Source organism: Adiantum capillus-veneris, chromosome 23, assembly GCF_014529385.1.
Source record: "Adiantum capillus-veneris isolate H3 chromosome 23, ASM1452938v2, whole genome shotgun sequence".
Lineage (NCBI taxonomy): Eukaryota > Viridiplantae > Streptophyta > Polypodiopsida > Polypodiales > Pteridaceae > Adiantum > Adiantum capillus-veneris.
Window position 1 is genome coordinate 109,955,542 of NC_140953.1, and position 21,669 is coordinate 109,977,210.

The 21,669-nt window shown below is 40.3% G+C and overlaps 1 protein-coding gene across 1 annotated transcript; it reads right to left on the minus strand.

Annotated features, from left to right (window-relative positions):
* Positions 1–410: 410 nt before the first annotated feature.
* Positions 411–1,653, minus strand: LOC147428353 (uncharacterized). The gene has a single exon (XM_086497055.1). The coding sequence runs from the start codon at positions 1,629–1,631 to the stop codon at positions 903–905; it is 729 nt and encodes a 242-aa protein (XP_086353181.1). The 5' UTR covers positions 1,632–1,653; the 3' UTR covers positions 411–902.
* Between the last annotated feature and the right edge of the window lie 20,016 nt (positions 1,654–21,669).

Genomic DNA, 21,669 nt, shown 5'->3' on the forward strand with positions numbered 1-21,669 from the left:
ATTTTCTTCTCTTGAAGTGTTAGTTTTCTTCAAAAGACTTTATTTTTTCTTTTCCTCTCGCTATTAATGTATTTTATGGAGTCAATTTCATTATCCCAAACCCTTAGCACATACCATGCATTTGGGAATGAGACAAAAAAACACAAAGATGAGGGAACATATTGAGATTCCAAACTTCCAATCAATCAAAAACAAATGATGGTGAATGTTCTAATCCATCTTGATCTTGATGCACACCATATTCTTTAATCATGTGGAACATCAAGAAGAACTCTTATAATAGGTATAGGGGGATCACACCATTCACATTTTTTGAGCAAACTCTACAAATAACAAAGTTCACCAAAAGCATTTTCAATATTACTAAGAGATGTTGTGGCATACTTGATCCTTAATGCATATGTAATCCTTCAATGTAAACTCAACTAGACCTCTTCAAAACATCCTTAACACGTATCAAAAGATAGAAGTGGTTGTCTACATAAGATTTTTGCACCACTACAAGTTTGAAGCACATAGGTTGAGCGAGTGTCTCATGGTAAAACAAAATAATTTGATCAATTTAGTGTATGGAATTTTCATACAGCTTTATTAGGCTACTCCAATATTATTAGGCTACTCCGATATTGTTATTCGATTAGGCTACGAATTGAAGAGGCACCACATGAAGTAAGTGCTTGGAAAGTCATGAGTATGTTGTTAGTCCAATGAGAATTTTGACTTCCATGCCAACAACATTGATTGATAGATGGCAGTCAATCTAGCATGTGGTAAGTTCTTGTGTATTTGTTAGAGATACTATCATTGCTGCCGGTGTTGGATAGTTGTGTCAAAACAAGTTAAAGAAGTCAAAAGGTCGACGAATCATGTAGAGTAATGGTGATTATTTAAGGGAGAATCAGTTAGTAAGGAGGGGGGGAGTAGACTGGGGAAGGAGTTGCATAAGGGGGAGGAGGCGAAGCATAGATGGGGGATTGATCCTCGTAAGTGGGTGGTGGCGGGGATTTGTAGACAGGTGAGGGTTCCATGTAAGATGGGGGTGGCGGGGACTTGTAGACAGGTGAAGGTTCATAGTATGTGGGTGGTGGTGGGGACTTGTAGACAGGTGAGGGTTCATAGTAGGTGGGAGGTGGAGGGGACTTGTATACGGGGGAGGGCTCATAGTAGGTAGGGGGAGGGGGAGGGGATTTGTAGACGGGGGAAGGCTTGTAGTAAGGTGGCTTGTAGATGGGCTTTGGCTTGTAAATTGGTTTGGAGTAGGTGATGGGCTTCGGCTTGTAGACGGGTTTGGGCTTGTAAATTGGCTTGTAGTAGGTGGGCTTGGGCTTGTAAACTGGCTTGTAATAGGTAGGCTTGGGCTTATAGTGGTAATGGGGCTTTGGCTTGTAATAGTAGGGCTTAGGGAGGGCCTTGTAGTAGTAAGGCTTGGGCTTGGGCTTGTAGTAGGAGGGCTTAGGGAGGGGCTTATAGTAGTAGGGCTTGGGCTTGGGCTTGTAGACGTAGGTGGGCTTCGTGTAGGGGGAGGCCTCCTTCTCGGGAGGGTAGTAGCTGGCTTGAGCAGCGCTGATGAGGAAAGCGGAGGCCAAAAGGGCAAGCAGCATGAAGAGAGGGTGGCAGATGCGGAGCGCCATTGTAGCAGCTCAAGTTAGAAGCGCTTGCAAAGTACAGCAATGAGAGGGCTCGTTATAAAGCATGACGCCGCTGCTCTGGAGGGGGCCCTTGCCCTGTCGAAACACGCTGTAGAGAGAGAGAGAGAGAGAGAGAGAGAGAGAGAGAGAGAGCTGACGAGGATCGTGGGTGCGACTGTAGTTAGACGTGCCATGCTCGTCAAATTTTACTCACTCCTCCTCGAAAATACATTTTTCCTACAAAATGTTGACAAACCTACATTGACCAAATTAAAACATTTTTCAAGCTCAAATCCTCCACGCTCATCCTGTTGTTCATTCTACACCTTCCGATGAAGGTAACAAATATATGGAGTCTAAGTAAATCAATTATTCCATCAAGCTTGTTTCAGTGCTTTTCATACAATGCATAACATCATGAGCTTCTGCCCGAGAGGCACCGCATACCTAGCTAGGTACAATTGGGGGCAAAGTTTTGTTTAGTGTTCATTCTACAGCTTTCGATGAAGGTGGGAGTCAATCAACAAATTTATGGAGTCTAAGTAAATCAATTATCCCATCAAGCTAAATCCCAAATTGATTGTACCCCATACCAACTCAAAGTGGACATCTACATCCACACAAGAAGATTTAGAAATTTTCTCATGTAAGAAAACGAAGCCTTTTTCAGTGTTTTTCATACAATGCATAACATCATGAGCTTTTGCTTGAGAGGCACCGCATACCTAGGTACAATTGGGGGCAAAGGACCATCGGCCCCCCACCAGGCCGGCGGTCCCCTGCCCCCACTCGTACCTGGCTAGGTATGTGGTGCCTCCCTCACAGAAGCTCATGATTGTGACGTAAGTCAGAATGTGGGATTTATTGTGAGTATTTGTGCAAAACTTCTTGTGCTAATGCCCCCTATACAACTATGAAGTAGATTTGTCCACTAGCCTATGCCCATATACTTGCCCATGATGGGCGCTAACTTGACCTAGAGACTCTCTATAGTTCACTAATAGTAATAAGGAGACATCACCTATATGTACCACATTACCCTTTTGTACCCCTATATGGGACCAACCCTTATAAAATGTATCTTACTCACTTATACGATCCCCCTCCCTTACACTCATGTGATAGCATATGATAACCCCTAGTTGATCCCTCGGCCTTAGCTATATTTTTGCAAAAATTGTCCTTAACTATATATGTAGGCACCAATAATAGTTGCCTTGATACCACGAGCTGAGGAACATTCTTCAACTTGATGTGGAGCTATCCTTGCAAACCACAATCTTGGCTCTTTTGGCAATATTTATAATTTCCTTGATAAATGGCAAAAAAGGGATGTTGCCCAAGAAAGGGATGAGCGGAAGAGTTATATTATCTCATAAAGAAATGTACTAGAAACCCCAAGCACAACTCGGGCCTTGAGGAGCCAAAAGACACTCAAGGTATAGGTCTAGGCCTTTAAAATAGACATTTACATAGTTACCACTTGGGATGCATTTTGCCTGGTAGATGGGATTCCATAGTAAGAATTTTTTTTAGCGTCTAATAAATGATGAGTGTTTGCTTCCACTCATCAAAGACCTTGTTTTTTCCTATAGAAAGGATACATTCCTTGCTTTCTTGGGTGAGTTCCTCGAGCTTGGCCGTCGTATGGTTTCTTTCAAAGACTCGAATGCTTCTTGCCTTCCAAGTTTTCCTAAACTAGCAGAAGCAAACAATCTAAGTGCAAACGAGAATGGTATGATTATTGTAAATTTTTCTTCCTAGAATCTAATCATTCTTGAAAATGCGGATTTTCCATGTCTTCTGCACCCATTTGCAATTTTTACTAACAAGAAGGGAAGTCTTTGAAAAGATGAAGAGGGTCTTCAATAGCCACTTCGCATCCTGAGCAATTGTCAATGTTTATCTCTGCATAGAATCTTTCAAAGGAAGAATACCATTATGCTAGGCCATGGACGATCCCATATGTTGCATGAAACTACCACTCCTTTTGACTTGAGCCACACCAATCTCCAACAATTGTTGAGTGGGGAGAACCACTCCTCTTTGTAGATGATTTTGTTGTATGTTCCTCTAGTTCTAGGTAGAGCAAAGTTCTTGTTCTTGGGCCAATGCCAAGCATTCCATTCAAATTTTGCCTCACAAGTAGGTGCTAGAACATAGCTCAAACTCAACCACTCTGTTGACCAATAGACTTTTGTTTCTATTGGGGTTTGAACTGAAGTTGATTTGCTTCCTTCGAGCATAGGCTTCTTCGGTCCCAAAACTATATTAGATGTGTTAAGCCTTTGTTATTGATTTTTAAGGAAACTTCTCTACAAAAAAGTTTAAAAGAGCTTCCTATAACCTTTGATAGTCGAGGGAACCACTAATTGATGGAGTTCTTGAAGTATCTCGTTGATTCCCCCCATTCTAGAGTTTTTATGCTTGGCATGCATACCAGTTCACCTATGATGTTAAATCTTTTGGTTAGGAATTTTTCATTAGAACACCATCACACCGAGCTTCTTTGGAGATTAATGTATGTTACAAAAAAATCATATAATTGTCATTGTGATGCAACCCCCAACCCTTCCTCGTCTTGTCCATTACATTGGGATAGCGACCTAGTGTTTGCATAAGCGAGATGTATGAGTTCCATGCCTTGATGATGTCTAGTATGATGTCGAGTCTAGCCCACAAGTTCAGTCTCTAACCCTTAAGCTGTTGTATGATCACCCCCCCCCCCCCCCCTCTCTCCAATGAGGCGTCGAAGTTGATCCCTCTTGTTGACGTGTAGGTAGTGTCGACCACCTAGTGTGGGAGGACTCATTATAGAAGCCCATCTTGGCATGTACTCTCTCTATGCTCAATATAGGGAGCTGCCCAATGCTATGCAAGGCATGCTTAGTTTGGTGTAGTCTCTCTCTCTCTCTCTCACTACTCCTTGTGACGGGGGTACGTCACAATATTTACGTTTAAGCAGAAAATAGGCTTGAAAATTAGCAGATTTTAAAAGCAGTGGACAAGTGCTAGGAGAGGCTATCATAGACCTTCCAAATACTATTTTAGCAATAGGTAGCACTAGTAGGAGCTGGGAGCATGTCTAGAGTGCAAGAAACTACCCAAAACACTAGTGGGTGTCAGGAAAAACTATAAATAGGGCCCTAAGGTTCACAATTTCTCTCAGACTCGGAGTCCTGGCCAAAATCTCTCGTCCTTAGAGAGATCCTTCATGAAAAACACTAAGAGAGAAAACAATCTAGTGGTTAAGCGAGGTAATTAGTGTTAATTTTAGTTAATCAATAAATGATATTAATTTATGTCTAAATTTTCTAATTATCTTATTAATTAGAGAATATTAGACCTTTCTCTACTATTATTTATTCTCTTATATATTATTAGATGTTGATTACTTAATCTTTAACTATGATTAGTAATATAGCTAATTATTGATCTATATTAGGACTAAAATTGATTGATTTTGACCTTAATTAAGAAAAAATATAGTAACTAAGATTAATTAATTACAAATTAATATCAAAAGCTATTGCACAGTGATTAAAATTTGTGAAAATCATGTCATAATTTTTCAATTAATTTTAAATTTTAATTAAGCAAAATTTGTATGTTTTTAAGCTTAAAATTGATTGGAAAATAAAAAATAGAGTCTATTAGGTAGATTATTATGTTAGAAACTTGGAAAAAATATATTGTAATTAGCTCATTAATTTTTATTAATTATCTTGGCCTAATAACTTTGTTTTTGGCTGAAAATAAATCAAGATAACTAGCAAACATGTTTAAAAGTTAATGAGTTATTTATCAAAATAGATCTAACTATAAATAGCCCGTGATAATTAGTTCTTAATTATTCAAATAGTTTTAGTAATTATCTTGGCCTTAAAACCCTATTTTTGGTTGAAAATTAACCAAGATAATTAGCAAACAGTTCTAGAAGTTAATGAGATATTTATCCAAGTAAGGTATAATTACAAATAACCCATGATAATTAGCTCATATTTAGCTAATTAGTTTTAGTAATTATCTTGACCTAGAAACCCTATTTTTTGGCTAAAGATTAATCAAGATAATTAGCAAACCTGTTTAAGAAATGATGAGATATTTATCAAAAAAATCTAAATATAAATAACCCGTGATAACTAGCTTATATTTAATTAGTTAATCAGTTATAGTAGTTATCTTGGTCTAAAATCCCTATTTTTGGCTTAAAATTAATCAAGATAATAAACAAACATATATTATGGTGTGTGGTCGTGTAGGTAGAGTCCGGCCACCTAGTGTGGTCGGATACATTATGGTTGTAACCAACTCTCTAGCATAATATAAGGAGGTGCTTGCTCCAGGCAACGTAGTTGGGTTCTACTCTTGTCCACATTTGAGCACACCACATTGGTGGAGGAGACGGGCAACATGTCTTGATTGTTATTTCTTTCACTTCTTGCTACGTACTGCATCAGCAATGGCATTCACCTTAGAGCCAGGCTAGACTAACTAGCTCAGCCTATGCAGCGGCCCCTGCTCCTTGCTCTGCCGCTGGCGGCCTCTGTACACAAGTGACACTGTTGCATTTTACGATGAGCCGCAGGCAGCTCCCTCCATATCCCCTGCCTTGGACTAATAGCCTGTCAAATATTTACTGCATCTCCGAGCCCTTCCTCCTGTTGGGGTAAAGCCCCATGTGGCCGGTTAGGCCAGGTGCCCGCCCACTATACTTACTCATTATGTACATAATAGAATAAGGGGGCTCACATGTAGAGAGTGAGTTTTAGCAAAAACAAGGTCTCCTCTTCTCCTCTCTTCTCCATTGTTACACACACACTCACACACGCTCTCGCTCGCGCACTTCAACTGGTATCAGAGCTCAGCGGGGAGGCAGGCAGAGAAGCAGCAAAAACTACAGCACGTTTTTACAGATCTGTTTTGACCTACCAAAACGTCTTCATTCAAGCCGATTCTTTGATTGCCGACCGGTTTTTCTTCCTCTTCAACTTTGCAGAAGAACGTTTTCTCAAAATCTTCACCAATTTTGAGATACGTCACTCAGACTGCCTGCACCTCTAGGGTACACAGGTGCAGATTTTTACAGATCTATTTTGACATGTATAAACAACACATTTTAGGTCCATTCCGAAGCGGCCCAACCGTTTTCGCGTGGTCTACAACTTTGCAGAAGGAAGTTTCTGCAAATTTTGAGCGGTTTGGAAGATATGGGCTGACAGGTTCCAGGGTATTCGAAAAGTTGAAGATTATGTATGCATATTGTGGTGATTTGCTACATTCGGAGAGCTCGGATTGAGCTTTTGTCATTCTCTTGTTTTGCGCATTGATGTTTTTCTCTCAGTGAAGAGAGTGTGGGTTGATATTTTCAACACATTTATGCGCACACATTGAGAACACTTTGTGGATGTATGCATTCTTGCGATTGAGCAGATTTCAAAAAGTGTGGTGCACAGATTTGCAGAGAGTTTTGCAAGCATTTTTGGCATGATTGTGAGCTGAATTTTCAGCTGATTTGGATGCTCATTTGCTACACAATTGATACATGCTTGATGCTCGTTTATATTGCCATATGGATGCACATGATGTGCGCTTTTCGGCGGATGGCATTCTTCGCTTTGCAATGGCATATGTGGGCTGATTTTCAGCTATTTTGAGCATCAATTTGTGTCACATTTTGGTTGGCTTACATCCAAGTTTATGTTAGTGTATGCTTCGCTTGAAGAGTGCGGTTGATGCACTTTGTGTTTCGGATTACAGGATTGTTTTCCAAGTTTAAGGAGTTGAGACTTTGGGGCAGCTCATGTATGCTTGAGTGCGGATTTTGCGCATGATTTGCTTTTTTTTTTTTTGAGCATGTTTATGGCATGTATGGTTATTATGGTTAGATAGCCAAATACTGCCGAAACTCTGCCGGATTTTTCTTGCGAGTTTATTTGTTTATGCTCATGGTTTGCAATCGTGTTTTGATTGCATTTGGCACTCAGTGGTTTCTTTGCCATAGTGTTTTGGCATCGCATTGTGAGAGTGTTTGCAGACCCGATTATGTCATTTGACATACACGTGGTAATCTCTTCAGGAGGGAGATTGTTGATGATAGTTTCATCGATTACCACATAGTGCTCTTGGGATTAGAGCGGGTGTTTTGGCATCATTTGAGCGGTTTTGCTCACTTTGTTTCGTTACATTGATCGCCATATTTGATGATACTTCTCTTAGACAGCTTATGTTGTATTTTGACAATACTTGGTGTATGAGTTAGCCAAGCTTTGGCTATTGTCAGTTGATCGCTTTGTGCTTGGTCTTGTCACAGGTTATCGCCATGGATTTGGCATGTACATCATTGTCAGGGTTTGTGCTTTTCCATACAAAGTTTGATGGTTCAAACTTTGAGCATTGGAAAGAAGGTATGCATGATGCATTGACTCAATTGGGCCAAGTTTTGCCACTACAGGGCATGGATGCTAGGCCAGAGTCAATGACTGATGATGAGTGGGAGGACTTGGATGAGCTTGCATGTTCTACGATCATGTTACACCTTGGTGAGTCTGTCTATCACATTGGGTTGGATGCATGTACAACTAGAGAGTTATGGCAAAGATTGCGCAATGCTTTTGGCACAAATGAGTCTAGAGAGATGCCTACAGTCAAAGGACGATCTTGCAGACATAGAGATGTTGTGTGTTGGCATTGTGGTCATACAGGGCATGTACGTAGGCGTTTTTTTTTACGGATGAGACAGCGCAAGAGACAGCACAAGAGGGATGCTATCACTTTGGATGATGTGGGAGTAGATGTAGCGTATGTGACTACGCATGACGGCTTCCATGTTTACTCTTGACTTTCTTATGTTGGTTTTTGACGACACATTACCTTCGCATTGGATACTAGATGTGAGTGCTAGGCTTCACGTCACGCCGAGTCGTGAGTGGTTTAGCACATATGCTAGTGGTATGCTTGGACATGTGTGTCTAGCTGATGGTTCAGTGCATGACATAGTTGGCGCAGGAGATGTCAGACTATCGTTGCCAAGTGGTGCATCATACGTGTTGCGAGATGTACGCCATATGCCAGGTTTGACGCGAAGCTTGATCTTTGTGAGTCACTTACGAGACAGTGGATGCCAGGTAGTGTTGGATGAGCATAGTTTACGATTGCATCGTGCACAGCTAGTCATAGCTAGAGGTGCTAGTGTTGGCACGATTCATGCGATGCGAGTACGTCATGTGCGAGACGACATAGTTTTCGTGGGTACGCAGCCATGCAGAGGCATGTCTCCTTTGCGGATAGGTTGCATGATGCTCCAATTTGTGAGCATGTTGAGCAAGTTGTGCAGACAGTTGTGCAGTAGGGCATGTCATTCGTGGATACGATGACGGATATGGATGACTTGAGTGCTGAGGATTCAGTCGTGATTCAGTCATTCATGGATATGCTTAGGCCAAAGGCTGATCTATATGAGTTAGAGCTAGGCATTGCTCTTACCACACAGGGTTCAGGACAGACAAATGCTCTTGGTGCGCATGTGACATGCGATGGAAACAAGGATGGATTCCAGGGATTGGAGTTCGGGTGTCAGGGTGATTTCCATGAGTGGAGTTCAGGTGTCAGGGTGATTTCCATGAGTGGAGTTATGAGCCAGATTTGACTGAGATGGTCAGATTGGCAGATATTGCTAGGATTGCATTAGCATTTGGGAGTCTCATGTACGAGATACTGATCTCAAGACCCGACATCACATTTGCACGTGCATTTTCAGTGGGAGCAGTTAGTCATGCAGTGACTTACGTTGGCCTTGAGCATAGGGGTACTTTGCAACGTATGGTGAGATACTTGCAGGATGTACTGTGCGGCTTTGGTGAGGAGTATGGTGTCGATTGCTCTATACTTCCTCTACAATTAGAGCTGGACGCACAGAGATTCAATGAGCCAGTGAGCGTTGGCTGAGGTCATACTTGTGATGGCCTTGTACAGGTTTTGTACGGTTTTCTTTTCTCTCTCACGGCCACATTGGCCTTTACGTGGGAGGTTGTTGGGGTAAAGCCCCATGTGGCCGATTAGGCCAGGTACCCGCCCACTATACTTATGCATTATGTACATAATAGAATAAGGGGGCTCACATGTAGAGAGTGAGTTTTAGCCCTTGCAAACACAAGGTCTCCTCTTCTCATCTCTTCTCCATTGCTGCACACACACTCACACATGCTCTCGCTCTCGCACTTCACCTCCCCTTTCCTCACAATCCCGAGTTCTATCGCAACCCTTTTTGCGCTGCCCTGATTCAACCGGCCATTGCATACCAGCTATTTTAGCAATCAGTCCGTATTGAAGAAGTCAACGATGCCATGGGTTGGGGTTGCAGTTGTTGGAAACTCGTGTTGTGCTGCAGTACACCAGAGCTCTCTAGCAAGCTCTCCGAGGGTTTCCATGGCTGCCGCTAAAGCTTCCCCGGCTCCCACGCTTGCAGAGAACAACATGAAGCTAGAAGGACTCCTGCTTCTTCTCAGATGTCCTTGCCGTCATTGCCCTTGCTGCTCATGCATTCAAGGTTTTCTTGGTGGCACTGCAATCATTACAGTCATCGCCTAACTATTTCAATGGAGACATCAGCCCAAGTATGCTTGATATTCAATTTTTTTGGACGAACTTTGTGCAAGGTTTTGGTCGGAGCTCTGTCTTTCTCATCCCTAGTGCATGAAGTCCTTTTTACCTTTCTTGTCATCGTCCTCATGGCCAGCTACATGTATTCTTACTTCAACAGTAGAACAGAAATGGCTCCCTTCCGTTATTGCTTTGGCCCAATTTTCTCTACATGCAAATGTTTTGCATAGCTCACTTTGGTTCATTGAATAAGTGGAGCCAGAAATCATTTTTCACCCAAGCTATAAGAATGGTCACAGGCTGCAAATTTATAAGCAAGCCGCCTACTTTGGATGATGGCATCCTTCAAGGTTACTTTTGGATGCTAGGATGTGCAAGATTGCATAATAACCCAAAGAGGAGTTGTTGCGGCTTGCTTGAAGAGGTGCCTTTTTTTGTCGATAATGTTAGGTCTTTAGGTTTTGTTTCCAATAGCAAATTTTCAATAAACACCATCACACCCAACTCCTTCGTGGAGATGTATGTCACAAAAAACATCGCATTCTTGTTGTTATGACGCAAACCCATTAGTCGTTCCTCATCTTGTCCATTTCATTGGGATAGTGACCTAATGTTTGCATAAGCGAGATGTACAAGTTCCATGCCTTGATGATGATCGTCATGATATTGAGTCTAGCCCCCAAGTTCAATTTCTAGCCCCTAAGCCGTTGTAAGCTCACTCCCCCTGGATGAGGCGTTGGAGTTGATGCAGTCCCTTCAGTCATGTCGAGTCCCCTGTCAGTCCAATAATGTAAAAAGATGTCCATCTTTTTCTTTCTAAGGGGGGAGATGTGGTGTGTGGTCATGTAGGTAGAGTCCGGCCACCTAGTGTGGCCGGACACGTTATGGTTGTAACCAACTCTCTAGCATAATATAAGGAGGTGCTTGTTGCTCCAAGCAAGGCAAGCTCATTTGGGTTCTACTCTTGTCCACATTTGAGCACACCACAAAATCAAAGTTAATGAGATATTTATCATAAAAAGATATGAGTGTAAATAAACCATGATAATAAACTCATATTAGTTAATTAGTCTTAATGGTGATCTTGGCCTAAAAACCTTGTTTTTGGGTGAAAAGCAATCCATATAATTAGAAAAAATACTTAAAAGTTAATGATATATTTATCAAAGAAATACCTAAGTATTGATAACCCGTATAATTATCTCATAAATTTTTAATTAGTAGTTATCGTATCCTAAAAGTCCTAATTTTTTGGTAAAAATTAATGGGGATAAATAATAAAACCATTTAAAAGTTTTTAAGATAATTACTGGAGATATAATCACTATTGGGAAGTTGAAATAAACATATCATTATGAGATAATCACTAAAATAAATCACAAGCCAAACATAAGGTATTTTTGGATTTAAATAAAAGAGAACAATAAAAAAAATGACTCCTAAAATTATAACATAATTAGTACGGGCTAAAAACTTGATTAAAAATATAGGATAAAAATATCTTACATATATAAACAAGTAGGAAATTACTATGTTGAGAAGTAATTCTTACTACTTTCTAAAGAAAAAAAAAGCTAGTAGGTTAGTTTCCAAAAATTAGCCATGAATTCTTGCGGTTAACTAAGGTATAAATAGTTACAAAAATAATATTAAACCACAAGAATTTACTATAACCAATTAAACTATCCCACGGATCTAGAAATTAGGTTAAGCCATGGAAAAAGATAAAATCAAGTTTTGATAATTTACCTAATGATTTGACTTTCTTTTAAAAAGGACAAAAATCATTTCTCCTTGGAGGACCCGCGCAAATTAGCCAACTGAAGAAGATGATCTAACGATATGAAGAGGGCCAGGGCCTCACATGATCACGAGGCCGGTCCAAGAAGCAGGCCTACGAACGAGAGTGTTCGGGCCCCTAAGCTTCAGCAGATACTTGACCAGTCACAGGTGGGTCTTCGTTGTAAATTAAATTATAAGTGTGTCAAATTCTTTTCACGTGATAACAATCCATCTGTTAAAGAGTGGATAAGGACTTAGGAAATGTTAAAATTGGTCAAAAACAGGAAGGGTATCTTTGAAGAAACAATAGTGCAATTTCTGTAAGCTAGGAAAGAAATGTTTTGGTTAGTGTAGGTGAATTAGGAAAGATATGATTGATCGTCTTTAAGACAACTTGTCTCAAGACACCTCCAACGCCTTGATATATTTTGATGAATAAGGATGGCTATAAGGCCACTTTTAAGTCGATTACCCCCATGAACACTGAGTCTCTATTGTGTCATCTCTTATGTTTCTACATAGGATATTGTTTCTTATCCTAAGGGAGCCACTCGGTTGTATGGGCAACTGGTTTGGTGTATGGGCACCCCGAACTTTGGTTGATATTTTCACCCCAAATTATGAATAAGGAATGGGTGCCGTTTTCCAACCTTACGTGATTTTGAGACAAGAAGAGTACTGGTCATGGTTATTATGGTAAATGTTTTTGGATTGACAGTACTATGTCTTAAGTTTAAAGATGTTTGTTTGATAAAGGATTCTTTCCAATGCTGCTTTCAATTCTTGTTTTAACAAATCACTGTGACGAGAAGATAAAATGACCCATTATTTTAAGTGTTTAAATATTGTACTAGTAATTGAAAACAAAGAAGCATGTGTGAGTCAGGGTGGTAAGTGGGGATCGACTGAGGTTGTCGATCATGGATGGGTGGATCTGATTAGTTAGGTGACTATCCATCCCCACACATTAACGTTAGAAGACTTCTTCAATGGAAGATGAGTCCAGCAACAGCTATGCCCTCACTTATGTAGAGGAAAAAAAGCATTGGACGAGGATATCTTAGCCCATTTGTAGAGGTTATAGGGCCAAAAAAGTATTGGGTCTTTTAGATTTTGCTCCGTTTCCGCTTGCGAGATAGAACTAGGTCTTTTTCTAGGGCTATACTCGCAAGCCATTGCCAATGGCAAAGGTCTATTCCCCGGATTTCTTTTACTTAAAGGATTTAGTTTTTATTAAGCTTAGAGACCTGTCAAGGACCCCATCATGACTGGAGAGTCGATGGGTTGGGGACCTCTCACAAAGGGAAGCTATACCAGCTTACCATTAAAAATCTATGAGAATCATCCCCAATATATCCACACATAGTATCATGATATGGTAGTGATGTGTGCTAACAAAATCAGGACCATCGGGGTAATTTTCTCCCTACTAAGGGGGTCTTATATTCTTAGCTATACCTACAGCTATATCCCTAGGGCATCATTTTTTTTTGTACTTTTAGACTAAGTTATAATACTACTTATGATGTATGTACTTAGGTTCTCCTTTTTCTCCAAGTTGCTACACCTAAATCCAACAAATTGTATCAGAGCAAGCTTAGGTGTCACTAATAAGCATACAGGTTGTGTGACAATTTTGAAGATTGTTGCAAAATAAACACTTTCCAGTCTTCTAGGGTTGTGCTAAATAGCATATTTTTATTTTTTGTAGATTTTCTCTCAAAGAAAACCTTTGTGGTAATTGCAATCATTGGCCATGATTGATAACAATTGAAGTTTCTATATGTTGTCTGTTAAGAACAATGAATGGAGAAAAATTCTCAACATGGAATTTTTTGTTATAGGCTTGTGCATAGAAACTTTGGCATGCACACTTTGGTCATCTAAATTTTACCAATTTTTTGCATTTGCAAAAATACAAGATGGCTACATTGTTTTCTAATCTTTGGACACCATTTAACATGTATACAAAGGCTATATTTTGTCAAAATGCAACACGTACTCTAGTTTTCAAATGATGGTTCTATGCAGGTTGTCATGTGGAGATGGCATGGTGCATGGTCAAAAGCCAAGATTTTCCACGTGTTTTGGCTTAAGGATGTCATGTGTGACTTTTGACATTGTTGTTGTGGGAGCTTGGGCAAGCAATAGAATAAGAAGAAGAGGAGTAAAAGAGTTGAGACTTGGGGAATGAAAGCAGTGAAAGTTGATCTAAGACTCTAATAGCAAGCGTGAGGACCGAGAAGAAGTACAGAGCAAGAAACAAGAGCCAACATTGGCAAAGGAGGATTTTTGTCTCTCTCTTCTCTTGATCAAGCTGATTGTTAACAAAGATAGGATTTTCATATTGCTGGAAAATATTTTGAGGGCACTTCTCTCTATAGTCGGCTCTCATCTCTCAACCCATCATCATACCAGCTATTATGAGGCATGCACTCATACCATATTCTCTTATGGTGAGCTATAACAAGGGTCTATGGGGGTTCTCCCTTGCTCAAAGATTACTCCAAATAGAAAATGATATTGAATTCCATACCACACTCTTTAGGTTGGTCTCACAGGTCTTGCACCATCATGCAATGCATCTGTCAACAAGAAATACCACTTGGCCACCCCTATATAAGGTGGGTTTCCCCTTCTCTCTAGCAACCATGATCTTAGGCATGCATTCTTTCATGTGTTCTAGTTGAGACACTATAAGATCATCCCCCAATAAATTCCCTATTTGCTTCAGTGCAGGCCTCTTTTTAAGGAATTATTTCCTCTCTTCCATGGTAGCAAAACAAATGATTAGAGCACGCTCCTTGAAGGTTTTGCCATCACCTCCTCCTTTCTTGCCCAGTCTCTATACTTTGGTGTGTTTTGGCCAATTATTCCCATATGAGCATAATGTCTTGTCACTTCATCTTGCACATTGTTAGTGTCCTTGACACTCATGGATCGTACATGTAGAGCATGTGCCTTCTCCTTTGCCATTCCCCAAGAGTCATGTTGATGATGATAGAGGTGGGTGGCCACTTGGATCCATTGGTCCACCTCCTCTACTTGCTTCTTCATTACATTTTTGTAAAGCTTTTTCTTTTGAGATAGATGGAAAGGTGTGTAGATAATGATATCTTTCTTTCTACCATTATTTGCTTCTATGAGGCATAGTCTTACTTTCTCTACTTGCTTCTTCATTACATTTTTGTAAAGCTTTTGCTTTTGAGATAGATGGAAAGGTGTGTAGATAATGATATCTTTCGTTCTACCATTCTTTGCTTCTATGAGGCATAGTCTTACTTTCCCTTTTTTAGAATATGGCTTGCAGTTCCTAATAAGGATTGAAAAAAAATTATATGCTAAGAAGTGCCAGAAGGTATTTCCCATCTACTAACAAGCTAAAGCTTACTCCATAGTTAAAGTCCTCAGTATTGATGGTGTTGATGGTAGTTTGTATCAATTGTTTCATGCAATTGGCATTTTGTACAAAATATTTTGATATCAATGACAATTAACTTTGACAATTACTTGTTTGGTGCAAATGTCTCATCTTGTTGGTTTCCATTTTTTAAGGCTTTTGTGTGGTTGAATGGAAAAAGGTGTGTCAATGCCATGCCCTCAATATTGTATGATTTTTTTATTCTAAAAAAAGAAAGTGCTATCATACCATAGTCTTGGCATGCTCTTGCTTCACAACACTATAAACGGCTCAAGCTTGTTTCCAAAAATCACCCATCCATACTTACAATGGACAATACATAAAGAAATATGGGTAAGGATACATGCTCCTCTTCCTCACTTCCTATGAGCAATAACAAGTAGAAGAAGAAAAAGAGAAAAGGGATGAGTATAAGACCATAGAGGAGGAGAAGGTAGAAAATAAGGTAGAGGCATACTTTGAGCCAGGTTTTATCATCTCAATTTTTAAGCCCTTTAGGTGTAGATCGAGAAGACGGCATGTGTTAAGTATGGAGCCTGATTTACCCCTTGTAATTATTTGTGTTAAATACACACATTTGTAAAGCCCACATTATGAGGAGAAGCCATTGTGCGTGAAGAAAAATCACTCGCCGAAAACCAAAATTTTCACGGGTATCGCCGGAATAATATTTTTCACCGGAATATTATGGCCGGACGCGGCCGAAAAGTGGTTGGAAATCGGCCAATCGGTTGGCCGGTCGGTCGATGGCCATTAGTCAATGGCCGGTGGCCAAATTCAAGACGGACTTGTCTTCTCAAAGGCATCCACACATGGGCAGATTGGAGAGTTCATCTTGGACTTGTCTACACAAGGGCGACTAGTCGCACACGGTTGCCTCTCATGAGAGAGGGCGACTCTTTTGGCCTATAAAAGGAGGCCTTTTCTACACACATTTTGTAGTGTGAAGTTGATGCAACAAGGTGGGTGTGAGGTGGTGAGAGTTAAGCAAGGAGGGAGCTCTATTAAGGGTATAATCCCTTTGTAGTCTACTTCTTGTTTGACGTACTAAAGCCATTGTGTGGCTGCTTTCCCGTGGATGTAGCCCACATTGGGTGAACCACGTATATCATGTGTGCTCTCTCTCTCTTTCTCTACTCTATAATCTCTCGTGTGTGAAAATTTTTCTCTCTCCATTAAGTAAGCTACTCAAATATCTATTTAGCTACATCCTATTTCATAACAGCATGGGCTATGCTTTGGGGCTTGACATGCTAATTTCAACAAAATTAGATGGGACTAAACATGCAGAGAAATATCCAAGAGCTACCACAATTCCAACAAAAATTGACAGACTTTATTTGGATTTACACTTGCAATGGAAGCCTTTGGTTAGATTTACTTGTAATTCCTTAGTTTATAATCAAAATGCTTGAATTTACAAGGGGCTTATAGCTATAAAAAGTGTTGGTTTTCGAAACGGGATATTGTTTTTTTTTACCAAACGTTATGTACTCTTTACAAAATGTTCCACCTTATATCTTTTTTGAGTTTCTTTTTGCAACTTGCCTACAAAGTTTTTGAAAAGGAAGCTTAAGAAATGCCACAATGAGTGTCTTTTGTGCTCTCTTAATCTCCGTGAAGCATATCACCCTTTGAAAAAATCTTCTCTTATGTGAAAGAGACTAAAGTGGGATCTTCGTATCAATTCTTTTCTTAGGTGATAGTTTTTTGGGTGCATTCTTTTGTTCTTGCTTTGAGCTCTCTCCTTGGTTTGCTTTTAATTCATCATGTAGCTCCTCCTCCTTCAGCTCCTCTTTGGGAACCTTCCTAGTAGTTTCTTGTTCCTTGCCACATTAATAACTTTCCCTCCTTGTATCATCAACCATAGTATAAATGAAAAGAAGCATATAATTTAGAAGAATACTTGTTTTTCATATTCAAATGTAGAAAATGGTGGGCACTATCCAAGTTTATTATCAAGGTAAAGATTGTTTAGCAAAGGGTGCCCCTCATGCACAAAATTAGAGTACTCTTAAAATTTCTCAAGCAAGGTACTAAAATAAACAAGAGTAAGAAAAATTAACCATGTGACCCAAAAAAGGTGATTTTGATCCCGTCAGTGCATCCGGAGGGCCCAAAAACCCTAGAATCGTCTCTTTTGGACACTTGGAGAGGAAAAAACATCAAAAGAGGCCCGTAAAAAGATGCACCCTTCTTCCACTAAATCACACAAGAATGGCACTTCTTTTTCAAAGGTTTTTTTTTATGTTTTTCCCTCTTGGGGTGTCTAAAACAAGGCAATTTAGGAATTGATTCCTAAGGTTTTTGGGCCTTTCGAACGCAGTGGTGGGGTCAAAATCACCATACTTTGAGTTATAAATCAACTTTTTCTTGTGCTCGTTATAGGATCCTCCTTGCATAAAAATTGACTAGTTAATTGGCTAGTTTGACTACTCAATTTTTGCGCAAGGGAGAGGTATATATTACAAGTTCTAAAAAAAAGAGTGAGTGTCCTCCTTACACAATAATTGAGTAGTTGGAGGCTAGACCAAGTGCTCATTTTTTGTGCAAGGTGGAAACTTGTCTTAAAAATTGATCAAAGAAGTTGATAATGAAAATTATGTAAATTTGTATTAAGCTAAATAGCAATTGTAGTACTTAGGTACCAATGTCCAAAACATGCTACAATTTGAGCTTATGATAAGAGTATGTATAAATATATTTAGTGTTTAGGATTAATTGGAGAAAGTGCTCCAAAAAAAAAATTAAAGCAAAATGAGTAGAAAATGTTGTTTGGGTGCATTCTTCTTTAGTGCACCAATATCTAGGCAAGATTTGATATTGCACAAATTACGAGACCAAAAATAATCATTTTGCATGGATTTGACCATTGTGCACAATGTCAAGGCTAGTAATTGACATCCTATATATATCCCAAAATTTCTCAAAACCTCTTTTTTTTTAATCTTCTCAATTTTTTTCTAAATTTTTGAGTGTGACCTTCAATTCAAAGTGATTCTTGGAGGACATAAACGTACATTTTTCCCTCAATCATTTCTTTATTTCGCATAAAATTTATTTTCTTCATTAAACTTGTGTCCTCCCTACATGTGAATTCAGCATACTCAAACGCTAGGCCTACTAAGATCATGTAGGGAGGACAACTTTTGGAGTATAAGCTTTTTTTAGTTTTTTCAACATGTGCCTCCTTTCACAAATTTTTTGTATATGGATGGCACTCTACACATTGTATTTTCACATACGGAGGACACATTTTTTTATCAATCTTTTGGTAGCAATGTGTATCTTCCGTTGAGCTTGTGTATCTTCTCAAACTCTTGTTTGAGCCTACTAAAATCACATAGGGAGGAAACTTCTTGGAGTATAGTCTTTTGATCGAGTTTTTTCAAGATGTGTCCTCCTTGTGCAAAAACTATGTATATGAGTGGCCTTCCGTGCCTTGTATTTTTGTGTAGAGAAGATAGTTATTGGAGTATAGTAGTTTGATTTGAGTTTTTTTCAAGATGTGTCCTTTTTGCACAAAAACTATGTATATGGGTGGCTCTCCATGCATTTTATTTTTGTGTCGGGAGGACACATGTATTAAATACAAAATCTCTTAAGGTGGACACCTTCCATATATATAGAGTTGTGGAATATGGTGTGATGTATATGGTTGAGTGGTCTTAATATATGAATTCTATTTCTTTTCTCTTTTTACAAAAAAAAGCCACTGCAAGAGGTTATGTGCACTTGTGACGCTTTTAGAGACGAAAATACACTGGGTTTTTATAACCCCGGCGTCGCTAAGAGCGTCACTATCAGCGTAGATACGGGGACGTCGCTATATAGCGATGGCTATAGCGACGTTGCAGGGCCGTCAATAGCGACGCTGTAGAGCCTAATATAGCGACGCTCATAGCGTCGCCTGAGATGAAAAAATTTTGGTGGCAGAAGGGAAAGAGTCGAGCTCCAAGAAAGAACAATCACTAGACTCAGGTCTACCCCTAGAGCTAGCAGAGCAGGAACCGAACAAGAGGGAGCTATCGTACCAGTTTTGGAAGACCGGGTCTGAAGCTTACAAAGAGAGCTAAGATTAGAGCAAGTGCAAAGGTTGCACATTGCGGAGGGATCATTGGCCGCAGAGTAGAGGCTCACATTAGAAAATCAAACACTACGGATAGAGAATGAGGCCCTCCGCAAATAGCTCCAAGATCTACAAGAGCAACAAAGAAGAGAGACAGAGACACCACAAGAAGAATCAGGTGGAGCATCCATAGAGCTACCAGAAACTAGAGAGGCAACCACAATTGAAGATCCAGCCCCAGATCAAGAGGTGGCCTCGACTTCAAGAATCTCTGAAGAAGAAGAAGAACAAAGGCTCCATGACCAAATAGAAAAGTCAGCAGAGGAGAGTGCCAAGGCGGAAATGGAATGGGAGAGGAGACTCCTAATCTCCATTAGACTTCAGGGACTAGACACAAAAGTGCTCCATGAACAGTGGATGCAACCTAGCCCGCCTTTCCCTTTGATGAAATTTGAAGTGCTAAAGATGAAAAAGAGACTAGAAGGGAAGCAGTATGTCGCTCTTTACAAAGGCGACATCACAAAGGAGGAACAATCAAAGAAGATAGTAGATTCACAACCTAGATGGAGGAAAGGTTGGCTGAACAAATACCCAGCCTACCTCATCTACTTGGTGGAGGCACCAAAGGAGATCCGGGAGGATGCAACCTTCTGTCCGGTGCCAAGAGTCAGAAACTGGAAAGAGAATGGCAGGAGTGCAGAAAAGAAGCCAAATTGGCTTAATTATCCCAGGATGCCAGGACCAAAGGCAGGAGAGAGAATAGGTAAAGCCTACATGGTGAAAACCCTAACGGGCACCATCAAGCTCTTTACTGGCTCTCCTGACCTTTCATGTCAGATGCTCAAGAAAATCTGCAGGACTCTCTTAGCTTGCATTGAAGTGTTCGCACCAGATAAAGCCTCGACCTCGAGTCTACTATCGACGGCCGACACGGTGTCTGATATGATGTACGATCTTTCATTGCAACCTTCTCCAAAAGTGTTACACCTCCTATACCAAAGGATTATGTTTTTGCCTAGCTTCCACATGAAAACATTCGAAGAAGCTTTCTACACCGGCTTTTTCACCCACGAAAGAAAAATATTCGGCCCAACCTTGACCATCGGCAACCTACGATACGAATCACATTTGCAGATGCTCAAGACGATAGGACTTTATTGACCAAGCATAAAAGTCATGTCAAGGACGACATGAACGCGGAGGGGGGGGGGAGTGTTGAGCCAGCAGAGGATCACACCCACATTTTTGCTCACACTCATCATTTTGTAACCATTGATTGTAATAAATGTCTTTCCGACATTAATTTTGATTTGAGCCATTCATTAAGTAACGGGACTCAATTGAGTTTCCAGCTTGTAATCCCGAAGTAATTTCACTTGCTGATGTAATTAGTTAGAGATGTTCTCACCTCCAAGGCTGAGGTATATAAGCCAAAGTTTTTGTAACCTAAAGGCGGATTATTAATCAAAGTGAGTTTTTGAGCGCCGTGACTGTGTCTGAGAGAGAGAGAGAGAGAGAGAGAGAGAGAGAGAGAGAGAGAGAGAGAGAGAGAGAGAGAGAGAGAGAGAGAGAGAGAGAGAGAGAGAGAGAGAGAGAGTCTTATCTACTTGCTACGCGAGCTACGGAGCCGCCATTGGAGAAGCAACACCGCCATTGTGTTAGCAACGGCGAGAGCTACGCACAGATACCAAGAGTGCGCGCTATCGGCTTCTATGTGTGGTAAGTTCCTACGAGCTTCGGTGTGAGTTTTCTTCCAACTCGTGTGTCGGAATTGAGCGTGCAGCATATCTATAGAACCACAACGAGTAGAGCTACACAATTAGTACCGTCGGGGTCAAGTTTCGGTCACCTGTATATTTCGGCCTGTCTTCATACGCGTTTACCGCACGGAGTGGTTATAGGTTGAGTTTGCAGTTCAAGTCTTTAGGGTGTTGTTCTTACCTAGTGTATAGACTTTCCCTTGAGTTTGAGATCGATTCAATGATTCTAGATCCTGTTTCGTATAGCATTCATTCGTAGTATGGATTTCAGTCACTTGCGTATTTTAGAACTTAGATTTGATTTCCTTAGTAGTGATTGTCATTAGAAGGTCGAGTAGGTGATTTGACACCCACCTAGTTGTTTCCATGTGCCTGCGGGTCAAGCTCCGTCCTCGTCTGACAAATTCT